The sequence below is a fragment of the Ctenopharyngodon idella genome, chromosome 15 (assembly GCF_019924925.1).
Source record: "Ctenopharyngodon idella isolate HZGC_01 chromosome 15, HZGC01, whole genome shotgun sequence".
Lineage (NCBI taxonomy): Eukaryota > Metazoa > Chordata > Actinopteri > Cypriniformes > Xenocyprididae > Ctenopharyngodon > Ctenopharyngodon idella.
In genome coordinates this window covers 26493264-26509509 of record NC_067234.1, presented here as the reverse complement: position 1 = coordinate 26509509, position 16246 = coordinate 26493264, and the positions used below count along the sequence as shown (strand labels likewise).

The 16246-nt window shown below is 40.7% G+C and overlaps 1 protein-coding gene across 1 annotated transcript; it reads right to left on the bottom strand.

The window, feature by feature from the left end:
* Window positions 1-748: 748 nt before the first annotated feature.
* LOC127496228 (uncharacterized) lies at window positions 749-15039 on the bottom strand. The gene is made up of 5 exons (XM_051863976.1): window positions 11789-15039; window positions 9670-9903; window positions 6353-6509; window positions 5885-6014; window positions 749-5782 (listed from the first exon to the last, which is right to left on the bottom strand). Exons 1-5 carry the CDS (start codon window positions 14914-14916, stop codon window positions 5637-5639), a joined length of 3795 nt encoding a protein of 1264 aa, XP_051719936.1. The 5' UTR covers window positions 14917-15039; the 3' UTR covers window positions 749-5636.
* Between the last annotated feature and the right edge of the window lie 1207 nt (window positions 15040-16246).

The following is a 16246-nucleotide window of genomic DNA, read 5'->3' as shown; positions in this document are numbered from 1 at the left end:
CGGATCTCGCGTCTGCCGAGGCGACGCGTAGATTTCGAGTCTGCAAACTGCATTAAAGATTCTAGTGGCACGGATCTCGCGTCTGCCGAGGCGATGCGTAGATTTCGTGTCTGCAAACTGCATTAAAGATTCTAGTGGCTCTCATCTCGCGTCTGCCGAGGCGACGCGTAGATTTCGAGCCTGCAAAATGCAATAAAGAATCTAGTGGCACGGATCTCGCGTCTGCCGAGGCGACGCGTAGATTTCGAGTCTGCAAACTGCATTAAAGATTCTAGTGGCTCTCATCTCGTGTTTGCCGAGGCAACGCGTAGATTAGGGTGTGCAGACGGCAGTTATAAATATTCAACCAATCATTCAGACCGTGTACACTTGTCTGGTGATTCATTGATGCATTTAATTTGAGGAGTTAAATGGGATATTGCCTGGGTTTTTAAAAGCTATATGTCTGCACTAATAACTCTTTATTTGATGTGTGTATGGCCTATATGCATACTATATTTAGCATTTCTTTCAGACAGTATTAACTTGTCTGATAGATCATTTGCTGCATTTAATTTTTCAGGAATTAAATGGACAGTTGGCTGTAATTTAATTTTGAGAAATTAAAATAATACATATTTATCTGACTTTAAGTAGTTAGATTCATGTATTAGTTCAGCCTTTCATGTAGATCCTTACGCCAGTGGTGTTAGGCTTCTTAGGGCAGCCCCCTGCGGGGTGGAGCGGTCTACACCTCAGTATACGGTGCCCGTGCCACTTCGTTGCCCTCAGGGGACCGATCTGCTAACCCCATCACTCTCGGTGCTTTGGGGCGCAGCGGTTTCCAGCAAGCTTTGATTCAGCGCTCACACGACGTTGCATCAGGCTCGCACCCTCTGAATGGAATCTAAGGGCAGCCCCATACGGGATAGAGCGGTGTACACCTCAATATACGGTGCCCGCTCAACTTCATTGTCTGTATGGGGCCGTTCTACCAACCCTGGCACCCTTGGTGTTTCAGGGCGCAGCAGTTTCCAGCAAGCTATGACTCAGCGTTCACACGACGCTGCGTCAGGTTCGCACCCTCTGAGGAGGGTCGAAAAGCAGTCAAATGGGTTGTTTCCTGCCAGTGTATTTCAGGTCACCAAAGTGGCTGCTCTAGGTATACCAGAGACCAGCTTTGAGAGGCTGGTTCCCTTTTGTGGATTTTCTGGCAGAGTTGAGGCTTCTGCCAAATTTATCTCACTGGGCAGGCTCTGGTGATGGAACAGAAAGTAAACTCTTTTGCGAAAGGAGCTACAAAATGGGTTCCTCCTCCCAGCAGAGAGTTAGGGTTTTTAGGGCCGCTACTATTTTGTTCCAAAGAAGGATGGAGGGTTGCGTCCTATATTAGATCTTAATCATTTGAATCGTTCAGTCAGGAGACTTGGGTTCAAAATGTTGACGCTAAACCAGATCCGAGGACTGGTTTGTCATGATAGTTCTAAAGGATGCATACTTCCATGTCTCTATCCTTCCACAGCATAGGAAGTTCCTCAGGTTTGCTTTCAGAGGCAAAGTATACCAATATTAGGTTCTTCCATTCGGTCTAGCTCTATCACCCCACACGTTCATGAAATACGTAGATGCAGCTTTGGCCTTGCTCAGGCTGCAGGGCATACGCATTCTGAGCTGATTAGATGACTGGCTAATATTAGCGCAGTCAGAACAGATGGTCAGTTCGACATCGAGATGTCGTTCTTGCTCATATAAAAATTGGGGTTGTGGCTGAACGCCAAGAAGAGTGTGCTTTCTCTATTACAGAGAACCACCTTCCTGGGCATGGTATGGATTCAGTGACGCTGCGGGCCGTTCTGTCGCCCACTCGTATTTCTGCAATCTTTTCAGTCACACAGGAGATATATCTAGGCCAGTCACTCACTGTAAAACAGTTTTCTAAAACTGTTGGGTCTGGTGGCAGCTGCGTCCAATGGTGATACCTTTTGGCCTGCTGTTCATGAGACCCTTACAGTAGTGGCTCAGGACCAAGGGTTGTCCCTGAGGGGGAACCCACTTCGTATGATCAAGATCACACGGCGGTGTCTCCGCGCCTTGGTTATATGGAAGAAAAGTTGGTTCCTGTCCCAGGGCCCTGTGTTAGGAGCTTAATATCATTGAGTCACTCTCATGATAGATGTTTCTCTCACAGGCTGGGGAGTGGTAATGGAAGGCCGCTCAGCTCAAGGGCTGTGGAGGAGTCATCTTTCGTGGCACATAATTGCCTGGAGATGATGGCAGTGTTCAATGCATTGAAGTTCTTCCTCCCAGACCTGAGAGGTCATCGAGCTGTCTGAACAGACAATGCATCGATGGTTTCTTGTATAAATCAACAGGGGGTCTGCGCTCGCGCCCACTATCTGGCACACCAGATCCTCCTGTGGTCCCTGGGAAAGATGCTCTCTGTGAGAACAATCTTATTCCAGGGACCTAGAATATAGGAGCAGACGTCCTGTCGAGACAGGGGCTGAGGCCAGGGGAATGGAGACTTCACCCCAAAGTGGTGAAGCTTATATGGGAGATTTATAGCCACGTGGAAGTGGATCTTTCGCGTCTCAGGATACGGCGCACTGTCCACTGTGGTTATCCCTTACACATCCAGTTCCTCTTGGACTGGATGCCATGGTACAGACATGGCCGGGGCCATGTCTGTATATTTTTCCCCCAATTGTTCTGCTCCCAGGAGTTCTGGACAAAATTCGCCGGGAAGGAATAAGTCTGTTAGTAGCACCTTACTGGCCAAGTCTGATATGGTTCTTGGAACTTGTGTTTCTCCTCGACGGCTCTCCCTCGGAGATTCTGATCAGGAGAGACCTTCTATCTCAGGTGAAGGGTTTGACTTTTCACCCTGCCCAGAAGTATTGAACCTGTGGGTTTGGCCCCTGAGGGGGCCCAACTCATAGTATTTGGTCTCTCAACCGAGGTTGTGGAAACCATACTTTACTCCAGAACTCCAGCCACAAGGAAACTATCCTCGTATTTCTGCATTCCATGTCCCTGTGGATGGTATATTTGTGGGGTATAACCCTTTGAGGTATCGTTTCCTTCGTGGCACTCTGAGGCTGAGGCCTGCAGCATGCTCTAGGGTTCCTGCTTGGGTTCTCCCCTAAAAAGAGTAGGAGACCTTTAGGCCCTATCTGTATCCCCTGCGTGCCTTGAGTGTGCACCAGGGATGGTCAAGTGTTCCTTTACCCTACCGGGTTATATACCTAAGGTTCTGACCAATATTCCACGGCCTATAGTGCTGCAAGCTTTCTGTCCTCTGTTCTCAGATCCAGACCAGGAAAAGTTGAATCTTGTGTGTCCAGTGTGAGCACTGGACACCTAATGTCCACAGAGCTGCCCTGTGGAGGACTTCAGATCAACTGTTTGTTTTGGACCGCGCTATAAGGGGTCTCCCTGCGTCCATGGTTAGCAAGTGGATAGTTGAGACTGTCACTTGCGTATGAGGTCTCTGGTCAGCAGTATCCACTGTCTGTCAGAGCTCACTCTTCTAGGAGTATGGTGGCTTCCACGGCCTTGTTGTTGGGGGTTTTCCTCAAGGAAGTCTGTGATGTGGTGGGCTGATCCTCGCCACTCACGTTGTGAGATGATATATCTCGACCTGGACGCAGCTCCAGGCTCATCAGTGCTCTCGTCTTAGTGTGCCACAGTTTCACACGGACAGGCATTTTGGAATTATGGCGTTTTGGGATATCGTTCCCATAGCGCCCCTTTCGGGACGCAGTGCGAGTTCCCTCGAAAGGGAACGTCTCAGGTTATGACTATAACCATGGTTCCCTGAGAGAGGGAACGAGACACTGCGTCGCGTTGCCATACTCCCTGCATTCCTGTGATCGATTTGCTTCGGCAATTTAAGCTGAAGCCGGTCTTTCCGGATGTGTATTTATCCTTTCCTGGTCGTGACGTCACCCACCAGTGACGTTCACTCTCGCCATTGGACTAGTTGACACACGTGCATCAGACGCATTCACGCTGAGGGCGTTCCCATAGCGCCCCTTTCGGGACGCAGTGTCTCGTTCCCTCTCTCAGGGAACCATGGTTATAGTCATAACCTGAGACGTTTTCTCTGCTCGCTTCTGGATGACTCGCGCTTCCCTCAGCGCAAGTTTGGTATCGTTTTTAAGCGCAGCAACTTTGTGAATATTCAACTTTGTGAATATTCATAGCGATTTCTCGATGGGATGAGTCTGAACCAATGAAATGTGATTTTTACCCTGACAGCAACATAGTGTCGGGCCAGATCCGGCCCACATCTGGTCCGCGTGTAATCCACATGTTGCTGTCTGGGCACACTCATGCTGATGTAAACAAAATGATTCTACTCGCGCTGACTGACAGATCCGAAGCGCGGGCACAATGACGCCTCAGAGCACGATCCCGACACATATACACAGAACAGTATTTCAAAAAAATCTGTCTTGGCGAGTATTCACACAAACATTATCTGTTGTGTCTTAAGTGAACGTTTAGTTAACTGTTGGGGAAAAACATCTGATGTGTAACATTATATTAGATAGGCTACGTGTGGTACAGTAGGTCTTAATATATAGGCTGTCTGTTTCATTAATGTTAATCAAAATTAAAAAAAAAAAAAAAAAGTTGAATATATATATATCCTATAGATATGGGTTTTGACTTGGTTTGTGCCAAATTTGGTGGTATCACCAGGGATTTTAAAGTATGGTTGCTAGGCGATTTTGTTTTTAACTCAATTTTTCTCAAAATTGACTTTGCTGACTTTATCGACTTAAAACAGGTGTAGCTCAGTCATTTTTTTCCAACAAATCATACATCATTTTGAAGGTTTTTGAACATGAGAATAACAATAACTCATTTTTGAAAATTTGCTCATTGCGACTCATTCTGCCAGCATGGGTCACATTTTGAGAAATGTCTGTTTTTTTTCCATACAATGAAAGTCAATGGGGCCCAGTCTAGTTTAGGACTTGACAGACTTTCATAAACATTCTTCAAAAAATATTTTGTGTAAAGATGCGGCAAAATTTCAGCCAAATTTCATAAAGGCAAAAAAGGTCTATTGTCAATAGTGTAGTGATATATGAAGCACAGCACAGCTCACACTGAAGTCTCTTTCACACCAAACAGCATTCAGTTGGACAATATGCGTGAGCAGCTTGAACCCATTGCAAAATTTGTGTGGGGAAATCTTTTGCTATCAAAAATAATTCCCATTCACATGGATTCCTACTGAAATTACTGGATTTCGTCTAAGAAAATTTGCAGAATAAAGGTAAATGTGACTGCACTTTAATACAGAAGCAAGGTAGGATCTGAAACAACATGAGGGTGAATTATGTGAATTATCCCTTTAAATAGCTGTTTGCTGACAATATTTACTCAGTATAAGTATTCACATGAAATGGTTGGCTTGTATTTTTAAAATCTCTATTGTAAAACTCAAAGCTTGGCACTATAATGCAGTATAAATGATTATTCAAGAGCACTTTGGGTCACTTTTAACAATGTTAATAGTTTCATTAGTTTCCCAGTGCAGCAACTAAACATAATGATGAGCAATTCAAAAACTGTCAGATAATGATTGAGTGCTCGATGCAGATTTTAGTCTGGTTGGCTGAATTGCAGTGAGCGCTGTTTTGTTAGCATTCACAAAGGCCCCTGGACCAGCAGTAGGCAGACCTCTGCAGACAACGTCTGTTCCCAATCCAGACAAGCAAGAGAGCCAAACACGCCAGCAAACAGCAGGCCACTGAGCTGATAATCACCACCATGGCTTCAGTGTCATCTGTACGGCATTGACAAACCAAATCAGACCGACAGTTCGGCTGAAATATCTTTCCATTAGTTAGTATTATTACCCCACCAGAACAACTTGGTAATAAGTTACCTGCTGTTTCAGAGGCTGATGAATTGTCTGCTCCTTTCAAAACAGGGCCGAAAGAAATGCGGTTTCCTGTGCTGCTGAAGATGGCCCTCGATTCCTCTCTGAGATGTGAATTTCGATGCTGCTCACACTGCTGAGATGAGAAATAGATAACCAATAATGTCATCATCTTGAAATCAAGCCATTATACTGCGCAGAAATAAATTCCCTCAACTTCTGCATACTTTAAACTTGTTTACTGACTCGGCGAGTTATTCTGTTAGCCTACGAACTGCCGACCGCTTCACTTTCTGTCTTACAGTGACAGAGTAACAAGCCGCGGAAGATCATTTATTTAGAAACTGCAGATGCTGTCATCAAAAGAGGGAGAGTAATGAAAAGTAGAAAATCTTTCAGGAGAAATATTGAGACCTCTTCAACAGTGATAAATGATCCCCAAGTTTTCATATGTGAGGCCGGGTTGAGACTCACCCTCTCGCACTCAGAATGGTTCCTCAAGCACACACTCAGGTCACAGTGCAGGTAAGCGGTGGAGTAATTGATCATCTGGAAGAGACTGATGGTGAAGCTAGCCCTCTTTGACAGGACCCTGGGAAGCAGTCTAATGCCGTGAGGCTCTATAGGCAGCCTGAGGGAGTACAAATCAAACAGACGCATTAGCTTTGATAGCACGCACATTACTAAAATAATGAACTTGACAAGCGATGCAAATAGAGGTGAAATTTCTCAAACTAAAAAGCATGACAATTAAATCCTATGGATGGAGTGCTGTATGCAGATTTTTGATAGTTCTATGTTCTGATTTTCATCTTATTGATGTTATTTTGAATGATTTATTCATGCAAAAGAAAAAAAAAGAAAAAAAAAAAAGAGTTCAAAATCAAAATGTCAAACTGGATCTTGCAGTGAAATGACAGACTTCTCTCTGGTGATGTATGCCAGATTTCTCCAATCATTCTCTAATCATACGGTCCTCATAAACCCCACCTCTGACAATCGACTTAAAGCTTGCATTAAGATTTGCCTCCATCCAATCAACATCCGATGTATAGACCCCCCCGCCAGATGTAGGTCACAATAGAGAAGATCTGTTGCTACTTCTGTTACACCACGTCTTTAAAACAAAGATGCATGACAGTTTAATATTAAAAAAAAAAAAAAAGTTTACACTGCTTAAAAATAATTACAATAATACAGTAAAATATTTAGTGCAGCTGTATTGGTGATTTGAGGGGGTTTTTTTCTTATCCAATTTGAGTTACATTGCATAACTGTACATTTCCATCAGTCTGACCCATTTATGCGAATCTGCAGCCATAGTATCATTTGAATTGTAATGATTTTGATTCTGTTTATTGATTCCGATTCTTATCGATTCCCAATTTCGATTAAAACTTAGATACAAATAAACAATTTAGCAATCACACAAATAAATACAACTGAACAAAGATACGACTAAAATAAACAGTGTTTCAGTTATTCAGGTAGAAACTATAATCAAATGTAAAATAACACTGCACTTTATAAATAAAATATACATTACAAATATAGTTACAAAAGTTGTTCAGTCAAGAACAGCGTGTGATTTTTCTCTTTGTCTTTTGATTAATGTTATTATAGAGTCGGCAGCAGGAATATTAGGCTGCTGTCACTTTAAGAGCTGTACGGATCCAATATACTGTTACATATACGTTTTCTTTGTCAACTGTTTCACGTTCACTTAGATGTAACCGACTGTATTTATGAGGATATTTTGACATATTTTTGTGTGTATTTGTCCGTTTGAGTGCAAAAAAGACACAGAAGAGAACTCAGTTCAGTATACAGTATACTGAACTGAGTGATGATACAAGGGGCAACTTTTTGAGCAATGTTGCCGGGCAATGTTGCTTGGGCACTTTCCCACTGTGAATGAGCAACAAATTTATATCTGGATACGTTAGATCGGTCGTGGGCAATTTTTTGAGATCCTCCAATCAGAATGTTAGCAGCTGATCACGTGATCGGTTCGGAGATTTCAGAAAAAATTCAAACAAGATGGCGGCCATCTTAAAATACCAACAACTGTCCAATGTAATGCGTGTAATCTGTAATTAAGCCATTGAATGTTTTCAGTTAAATACTAAAAAGACGGGGCTTCTTTAACGTCTGTAGTTGCGTAGGCTGTAAGGCGTATGGCATATGAATGTAGCTTTTGACGCGATCGATGCGGGTTCGAATCCGCCTTTTGCCGAACTCGCTCTTCTCCCTTTTCCTATCACAAATCAGATTGGAAAGCATTTATTTTTTAATTAAAATGAAGAAAATATTTGAAAAGTTGAAATAAGTTGAAATAAAGTTGAAATAAACAAGTGGTTATAATAAAGTATTTATTGGGTTGGCAATAGATTTGCTCCTCTCTGATTAGTTGCTGCCAACTGTCTGTTGGCCTAATTAGTTGCCCTGTGTCTCATCAGGTTGCCTGTTGACGGCAACATTGCCCAGCAACATTGCTCAAAAAGTTGCCACGTGTATTATCACCTTGAGAGGCGGCGCTTTGGATTGTGCAGAGCACAGAAAACGGCGTGCAAGTCTTTTTTGCGCTTGAATGGTTTATAATCACATTAAAATGCGCACACAGAAACCAATAAGCAAAATCGCGTTTCTTATCTAATCGTCGGTTCTTAGAAATTTGGAACGGTTCTAAAATGGAACCTCCTCTCGATACCCATCCTCAGTGCCAATCAGCCAATCATAATGATGTCTAGGCACCGCCTCCCCTCACGTGACTGGTATGATGAAAATCCAATGAAACTACACACTGTGAATTTACATGATACAGTACACTATGTACTCTGGTATAGACTATGTATTTTAGAAGGAAAGTGTGAGCTCAAATAAAAAAAAAAAAAAAAAAATATATATATATATATATATATATATATATATATATATATATATATATATATATAAATAAAAGTGTCTAAAATTCTTAGTGCACTAAGTTTTGCTGTACTATAAACAGCATATACTGTAATGCAGAGGTATGTAAAATGGGAAGCACCGGCTGCCTCCCTCTGAACCTTTATCAGCTGTTGTTGATGTTCCCCAGGGTAATTTACAAAAATGAGTGGTTTACACACTTTTATGTTTTATATACTGTATGTACTATACATTATTTCCTTATCCAATTTATTGTTTATACCTCCCATGTCTCCCCTAAATGAGAGACAATTTTGCTAAACAAAAGCACATTACTGTACTTCCAAAATATTGAATTTTGAAAGAATTTACCTCATAGATGGTTGTTTTGATAAAAGATTTAGTACATGAATCTACTGAAAGTACACACTGTACTGTCTCTGGATATTAGTGGAAGTGTGCTATTGGCAACAGAGCCAAGACACTCACAGAAAGTTAATACTTCACACACCAGCAGGGAAACAGACATCAGCAGTTTACTGAACTGCTCTAACCACACAACTTTCAGCTCGATATAGACACATGCTTCGCCCCGGATTTTTATAGCTTTCTCAAGTTAAACAGTTTGAGGGAATGTTTCTTAGCCAATCATTATAATGCTGTTCCCCTGTGATAAGGTGACCAGTTAAAACGTAGCTGAGTCATATAAACAGGAACTAATGCTGATGTATTAAACCTTTACATAAAAACGAGGGAGATGGGATCCGTATAATCCAGCCATGCTCGGACCACATAGCTGATTTGGTACCATAATGTGAAATGTGGCCTGGTTCAAGGGCACCATGTGATTTGAGTTAATCTAAAATAACCTGAGAGGAGCACATTACCTGGAAAAAATGCAGCAGGTGGTGTTAAATTCATCAAGTCTGCCGGTGGGCGAGAGGCAGCAGGATTTTATCTCTAGGTTCACCTGGCTGTTATTTGTTTTGAGGCTGATGACGACATGCAGGTTTCCTAGGGCAGGGATGAGATCTCCGGGCATGATATCTCTCTCCAAGTTCAGACTCATCTCTGCTGTGTAGTTGCCAGTCCCGCAGATATCATCTGAGATTTGCGCCAGACTGGAAGAAGACAATCAGACGGTCAAAATCCAATTGAGTGCAGTGAAAATTAATCATGTTGACTACAGTTTATCACCATGCTGGCATCTCTGTAGATTGCATCTGTACCTGTGGAGCTAAAGTTTATTCAGTAAAGTACCATTCCATTCACAACAACAGCAGCCATACTTTTTGGAAAATTAAAATAAAATACATTAAAAATAAAAATAAAAATATTGCAATTTTCTAAACAAACAAAAAAGATAATACTGATCCAAGTGGGACACCAAAATGTGAAAAAAAAAAAAAAAATCATTATGGTTGTGTTTGCCATTTCGTGTCCCGTTAATCCCATTAAACAAAATAGTCCACCAGACAATCATATAATTTCAGTTATTTTGTTTTTGAAGTGTCACCCCCATTTTTGAGAATAGACATGAAAATGCACTATCCAAACTTAAATGATTATAATTCAAGAATGCTTTGGAGTACAGACTTAAGATTGCTTTAAAGAAGACACTCAGCAGATTACTGCTGAAGTGAAAGCACTTGAAAAAATTATAGAAGTTTAAATTTACTGTAAATCAAATGTACTATACCAAACATTTTATATCTTATAAAAACTGCTATTAAATGAAAGCCATATGTCTAACTAAGTTGTGTTCCAAATTTGAAGTTGATATCACAAAAATTGAAGCTCCTATGAGATTTTGTTTAGGCTCTGTACCAAAAATAGCCACCGGGTGTCACAGACATTCTATTGAATTTTTTTAATGCATTCTCCTGTTACAAATTGAAAAATTTCTGTCCAAATATCACTTCTATCACAAAACAGCTGGCAAATATGGAACAGTGAGACTCAGACCTTTCTGATGATATGTATTTTGTCAAGATTAGAAAAGGTTTTGACTATAAAGTACCTAAAATAAATATTTTAATATGAAACCTGGCACCACCCACTAGGGGAGGAGCTTACTAAAAGAAATTAAAGTACTGTTTCCATGGTAATACAACATCCGATTTCAAAACGGTTTTCGGAGGCTGAATTTTGAGTTTGTAAGCTTTCAAATGATACCTAATTTATGATGATTACTTAGGGTGAGCAGACGTCCCGTTTTTCCCGGGACAGTCACGTATTTCAGCTCTATTTTTAGTGTCCCGACTTATCAAGAAAAAAATCATGTTTTGTCCCGTATTTCATCTTTCCTTAAATTTCGTTACAGCTGGGTGATAATAGAACTAGTAGTAGTAGTAGTATTCTGTCACGCAAGAATAGCCCAATCAATTCGTCGTAGAACAGAATTACCATCCAATCACAATTCGTTATCGATTAGAGAAGGCGGGATAGGCGGAATCGCACTGAATGACACAAGCCGGAAGCGCTCTCGCACGCTCTCTCTCTCTCTCTCTCTCTCTTTCCTTGCGCGCGATCCCAGTTCTCTCAAAGACAGCGCGCAATCAGTTCTCCTTGCGCCTGAATGGTCAAATGCACACATAGTTGTCAAAATGTCCATCGTGTGGAGTATCTCACGTAAATACAGTTGGTTATGACCTAAGTGGATGTAAACAGGTGGGTGAAAACAGGATGTGTCAGTATACTACATCCATGGATTCAGTCTTAAAGGGACAGTAGCCTAATTAAATATTTGTCTGTCATTAATGTTAATAAAACAAGAAAAGATGTTAAATAAATGTATACATGGTAAATAAACCTACTGTATCTGAAAAACAAGTTTAATTTGCATCTCTGTCGTATTTGTTGTATTGTTTGTAATTATCTATCTATCTATCTATCTATCTATTTATCTATCTATCTATCAGCTTATTGATCTATAGCACAGCACAAATGCTAATAAATTTGTTTCTGTTCCACATTAAAAGTGATTTAAGAGTTCAGAGTCATTACCCAATGAGAGAATCGGATGATGTAACCCTCCTCTTCCTGTTTATTACTGGCAGGTCTGACACAAAATCAGCAGATCTCCCATAGTCACTTTCAGCAAATGGAGTGGTGGCATGTGAAATATCTTCACTCCCTCCCCTGGACGGTAATGAACCATTGGGGAGCAATTGTTTCTCTGTACTTGAGAAACTCAAATCTGCGTGGACAAGAGAAGCAAACTTCTCCCCAGTAACAGCAGACAACTCAGTCTGCCCAAGGTGTTTTTGTACGTCATCTGTGCCTAAACTGGACATTTCGTCAGCTGGAAAGTTTGATTGCGTCGTTTGTGAATGCTGATTTACTGCTGAGAAAAACTCGGTGTGGTCTTCAGTTAAGGTCAAATGCTCTTTATGCAACACATTCTGCATTTGAAAAAGAAACAAAGGAAAAGTTGTTCCATTGGATGATTCAAGGAGTGACGTGTTCAGGGCCCCTTCTGGTCGTGCTGCAGCTGTTGTGTGCCTACTGATGCCAGAAATTTGGCTGGATGTCATGTTCTGAGGATGCTCCTTAACATCTGATAAATTTACAAACATATGATGTGATAAAAGTGGATTTTTGTGGTTGTCTTGTCCACTTTTTTGCACTATTGCAGGCCCAATTGACACTGAAGGTAAAGCTGAGAAGGTCAGTTGTGGTTTAAACTCTGTATTCAAGTGAACAACGGGGGAAACAGATGTGTGAATTGGGTGTGAAACAATCTTGTGTGGAATTGGCGTCAACGAGGTTTGATTCATGCCTTCAACTGAAGCACTGTTCTGATCATGGTGTTTCAGAGTTGTTGGTTTAACCATGTCATCTCTCTTTTTTAAGTATGACTCAATCTGAAGTACAGATTGTGTTTGCGGTGCTTCTGTGAGAAATACCTCTCCAGGGTGAGCTTCAATGAGCTGCTGGACTGATGGGATACTGCTAACTGTGTAGCTGCCAAAAAACAGCATCACAGTCCCTCTTGGGTTTTTAAGATCTTGTTGTTTGTCGTCTAACGGCAAACCAATCTTTCCAGTTGTCAGTGTGTGATTTAAAAAGGCATACTCGCTATTACTTTTCTTAGAGATGGACAAAAGTTTTGAGAAAACTTTGGAGTCTGTTGTTGTCACAGTATTTTGTGACTTACCGAAAGGTGTTGGTAGCAGAAAGGACTTTTTTTGCGGAATTGCACGAGCATTGTTGGCAAAAGACACCCAGGGTTTTAAAAACATAGTTGTTGTAATGAAGGTCTTTGTTGTGGGTATGTTGCTGCTAGTAAGTGGGACCCTAAAATGTGACATGCTTTTGTTGATTGTGGTTGTGTTCGCCGTTTCTTGTCCCGTTAATATGCTTGAGTTCACGTTTGGCCTTTCGGATATGATGTATGGCAATTTTTGTGACACTCCATACTGTTGGTTTTGGTTAGTAGAGCTGAATTTAGCGAAGTTTTCCATATTTGTGAATCCCTTCACAGTTGCAGATGTAAACGAAGGTGGAATGGATTCATGAGCTTGAGCTGATACAAAAGGCTTTAATCTCTCTGAGGGGAAATGATTTAGAGGCTTTTGAGGCTGATGATCATTCACTTTGAAGACATGGAACACATTCTTAAGCTTTGTCAGAGGTAGAAGAGGCAATGCTGTAGATAATTCATCAAATTGATCGAGGTTTTTTGAAGTGTCTTCTTGAGGTAAAAGGGTTTGGAGAGCTGCAAGTGAACTTTGAGTCTGTTTCATGAACATTTGCTTATTTGCTATAGTTGCTTCCTCAGCGTTGGTAAATGAGGCAGTACTAAAGGCTATCAATTCATTCAGCCGAACTGGAAAATGATCCATTTTGTTATGTTTCTCTGTCACTGATACATTAGATGTTCTGGCTTCTTTGGTACAAAGATCTGACGTTTTGAGAAGAGAAGAGTTTTGAGCGACCAAAGAAAGGTCACTTTTATTCAGGCGGTGAACGAAACTGTTTGCTGAGGTTTGGAGCATTGGTTTAATTTGACGCTCTTTACTTGATTTGGTGTAAAAAATCGATTTGCTTTCTAGTGCGTTCCTCGCTGAGACAATTCTATGCATGGAGTCAGATATCAACCGTGAGACCACAAATTGTTTTGTCACGTGCATTTCGCCAGCAGCTGTTACCATGTTTGAAAAATAATTCAGCGTGGTTGCATCTGAAATCTTTGTAGGGGTCAGCTTTGAAGCAGAGAATAAAAACATTGAGTCTGGGTTCTTTAGTGACACCCCAAAGGGTTTTGGTCCATTGGTGCTGGGATTTTTGCTGCTTTTTGTCATTTTATTAACTATTACTTGGCTGGCTGATTTCACTTGTAATGGAGTATCAAGGATCAGTGAACTTGGTGAAAGCAGATTCTTCTGTTCTTTTGGCTCAGGCTCAGATCCATTTTTTGGGTTTTGACTGAGCTCAGAGGTTAAAAGCCCTAAACCCTGCAAAACTGTAAAATGCATAATGGTCGAATGATTCTTATTCAAAGATGCCTCTTCAGTATGATTCAGAGGGTTATCAGCTCTAAACGACTCCAGAGTCCAATTTTCATTCTTGTTTTCACCCTGTCTTTCCACACTCTTGTTTGACTCCCCAAGGTTATCAATTACTGCTGGATCAGAGGCTGATACCATGGGAATGTCATTTGCAGGCGAAGGAGTAATAGACTCCAAGACTCTTTGATTCTTGCTTTCCAGTGAAGCGTGAAAAAAAGCTGAGATCTTTTCCCTGCCTCCGGACAGATGAGCAGCAGGCATCATGGTGTCATTCATCATTGACTCAAATTCAGCCTCAGCTGAGGGATGAAGCCTTCCCTCATCATTGGAGATCAATGAGTGGTCTCCTTCAGACTGAAAAGACTTCGCTGCAGTGCCATCCTTACTCGTGGAATGTGAAACTGTACCATAAGCTAAGACAAAGCTTGGCCCATTTGAGGTAATTGCATCTTTATCACTGGTTGTGGTTGCATTTACTGTACTTGAGTGCTGCCTCTCATGTAGTGTATGGAACAAATCTGTCCCTGGAGAACTGATTACAGCCACAGTCAGGCGAGGAGGGCTTTCAGTGGAAACTTTTCCACCGTTGTCACTGGAGCTGTTTTGCTCTTCTGATGGCATAGTTATTATGAAGGTTGCACTCTCAGTTTGCAGGGACTGAAAGCCTTGCAGGTCCTCCTCCTTAGCGCTTACTGAAAAAAAGCAGAGTTGCAATTTTGCTTGTGAGATGGCTCATAAAATGCACATAAATACCTATATTGTATAAACAGTTCGAGAGGCATTAAAATTTTACGACTGAATACACACACAAAAAATGAATAGATACAGTTAAAATTACTGCATGCATAAGGATTGCTCCATAACATAGTACAAACGTGCCCTATCTCATGAATAATTCAGTGCAGTTTATTAGACCGAAATGTGTTATATGTTTTGGGAAATTATACGATCTCTGAATAGTTGTTACCGCTGGACAGAAAATTTAGAAGCACATAATTACAAAGAACGGGCTATTTTTATATTAAACTATTAGATTAAACAACATAATTGTATAAAAATTAGTTAATTTTATAGTAAACTGCAACTACAGTTTATAAACTGTAATATCTTTATTAAATCATGTCTCTAACTTGACATTTACTGTGCTGATCACAGCATTTACAGTATGTGCTCCAGCAGTCATTGAGGAAAAACTTAGTGTACATACCTGTGAGTCCAAAAATGAAAAATATGAAACTAATCCCCATACTTAATCTTCTCTCTTGGTTTCTTTTAAGCTACACATATATAACATCATAATGAAACTATACTGAGATGCACTACACAGGTTACTGTCCCAACAGAGCTCACAACACACTCTCTGAAGAAGGCTACTGTGAGCTTTACCTTGCTCTCTTGTCATTTATAAGTAGATTAGATTACTGACACGTGAACACAAGCAAGCCGAGAAAATGAAACGGATTTCTGCGTCAATAGAATCCCTCATCATCCTCATCGTGTTTGACTGTGTATAATTTTTCACGCGCGCCTCGGCTTGCATGAGCTGCTATGATAAGGTAGTATCCGAGTCATCCATTATTAAACAGATTTAAATAAAGTGTAGAGCAGTAGTTCCAACATTTTTTTCAACATAATCTTATCTAACATATACTACGTTCAAATATTGTCAAAAATTCAAGTATTGACAAAAAAGTTTTATAAAATAATAAACCTCACATTTCAGCCTTTAAACCATTTTTAACAAAATGATAAATGATTATAGGTATTATCTGAGCTCCATAAATAATTCTAGATACCTTATTATCCGAATTGTTTAGGATTTTAGAATGCACATTAGCTTATTTTCCATCAACTGGTTAAAACTTACAACCGCGCATACAAATTTGGTCTGATTTTTACACACACACAAAAAAAACAAAAACAACAACAACAACAAAAAAAAACAGACAGG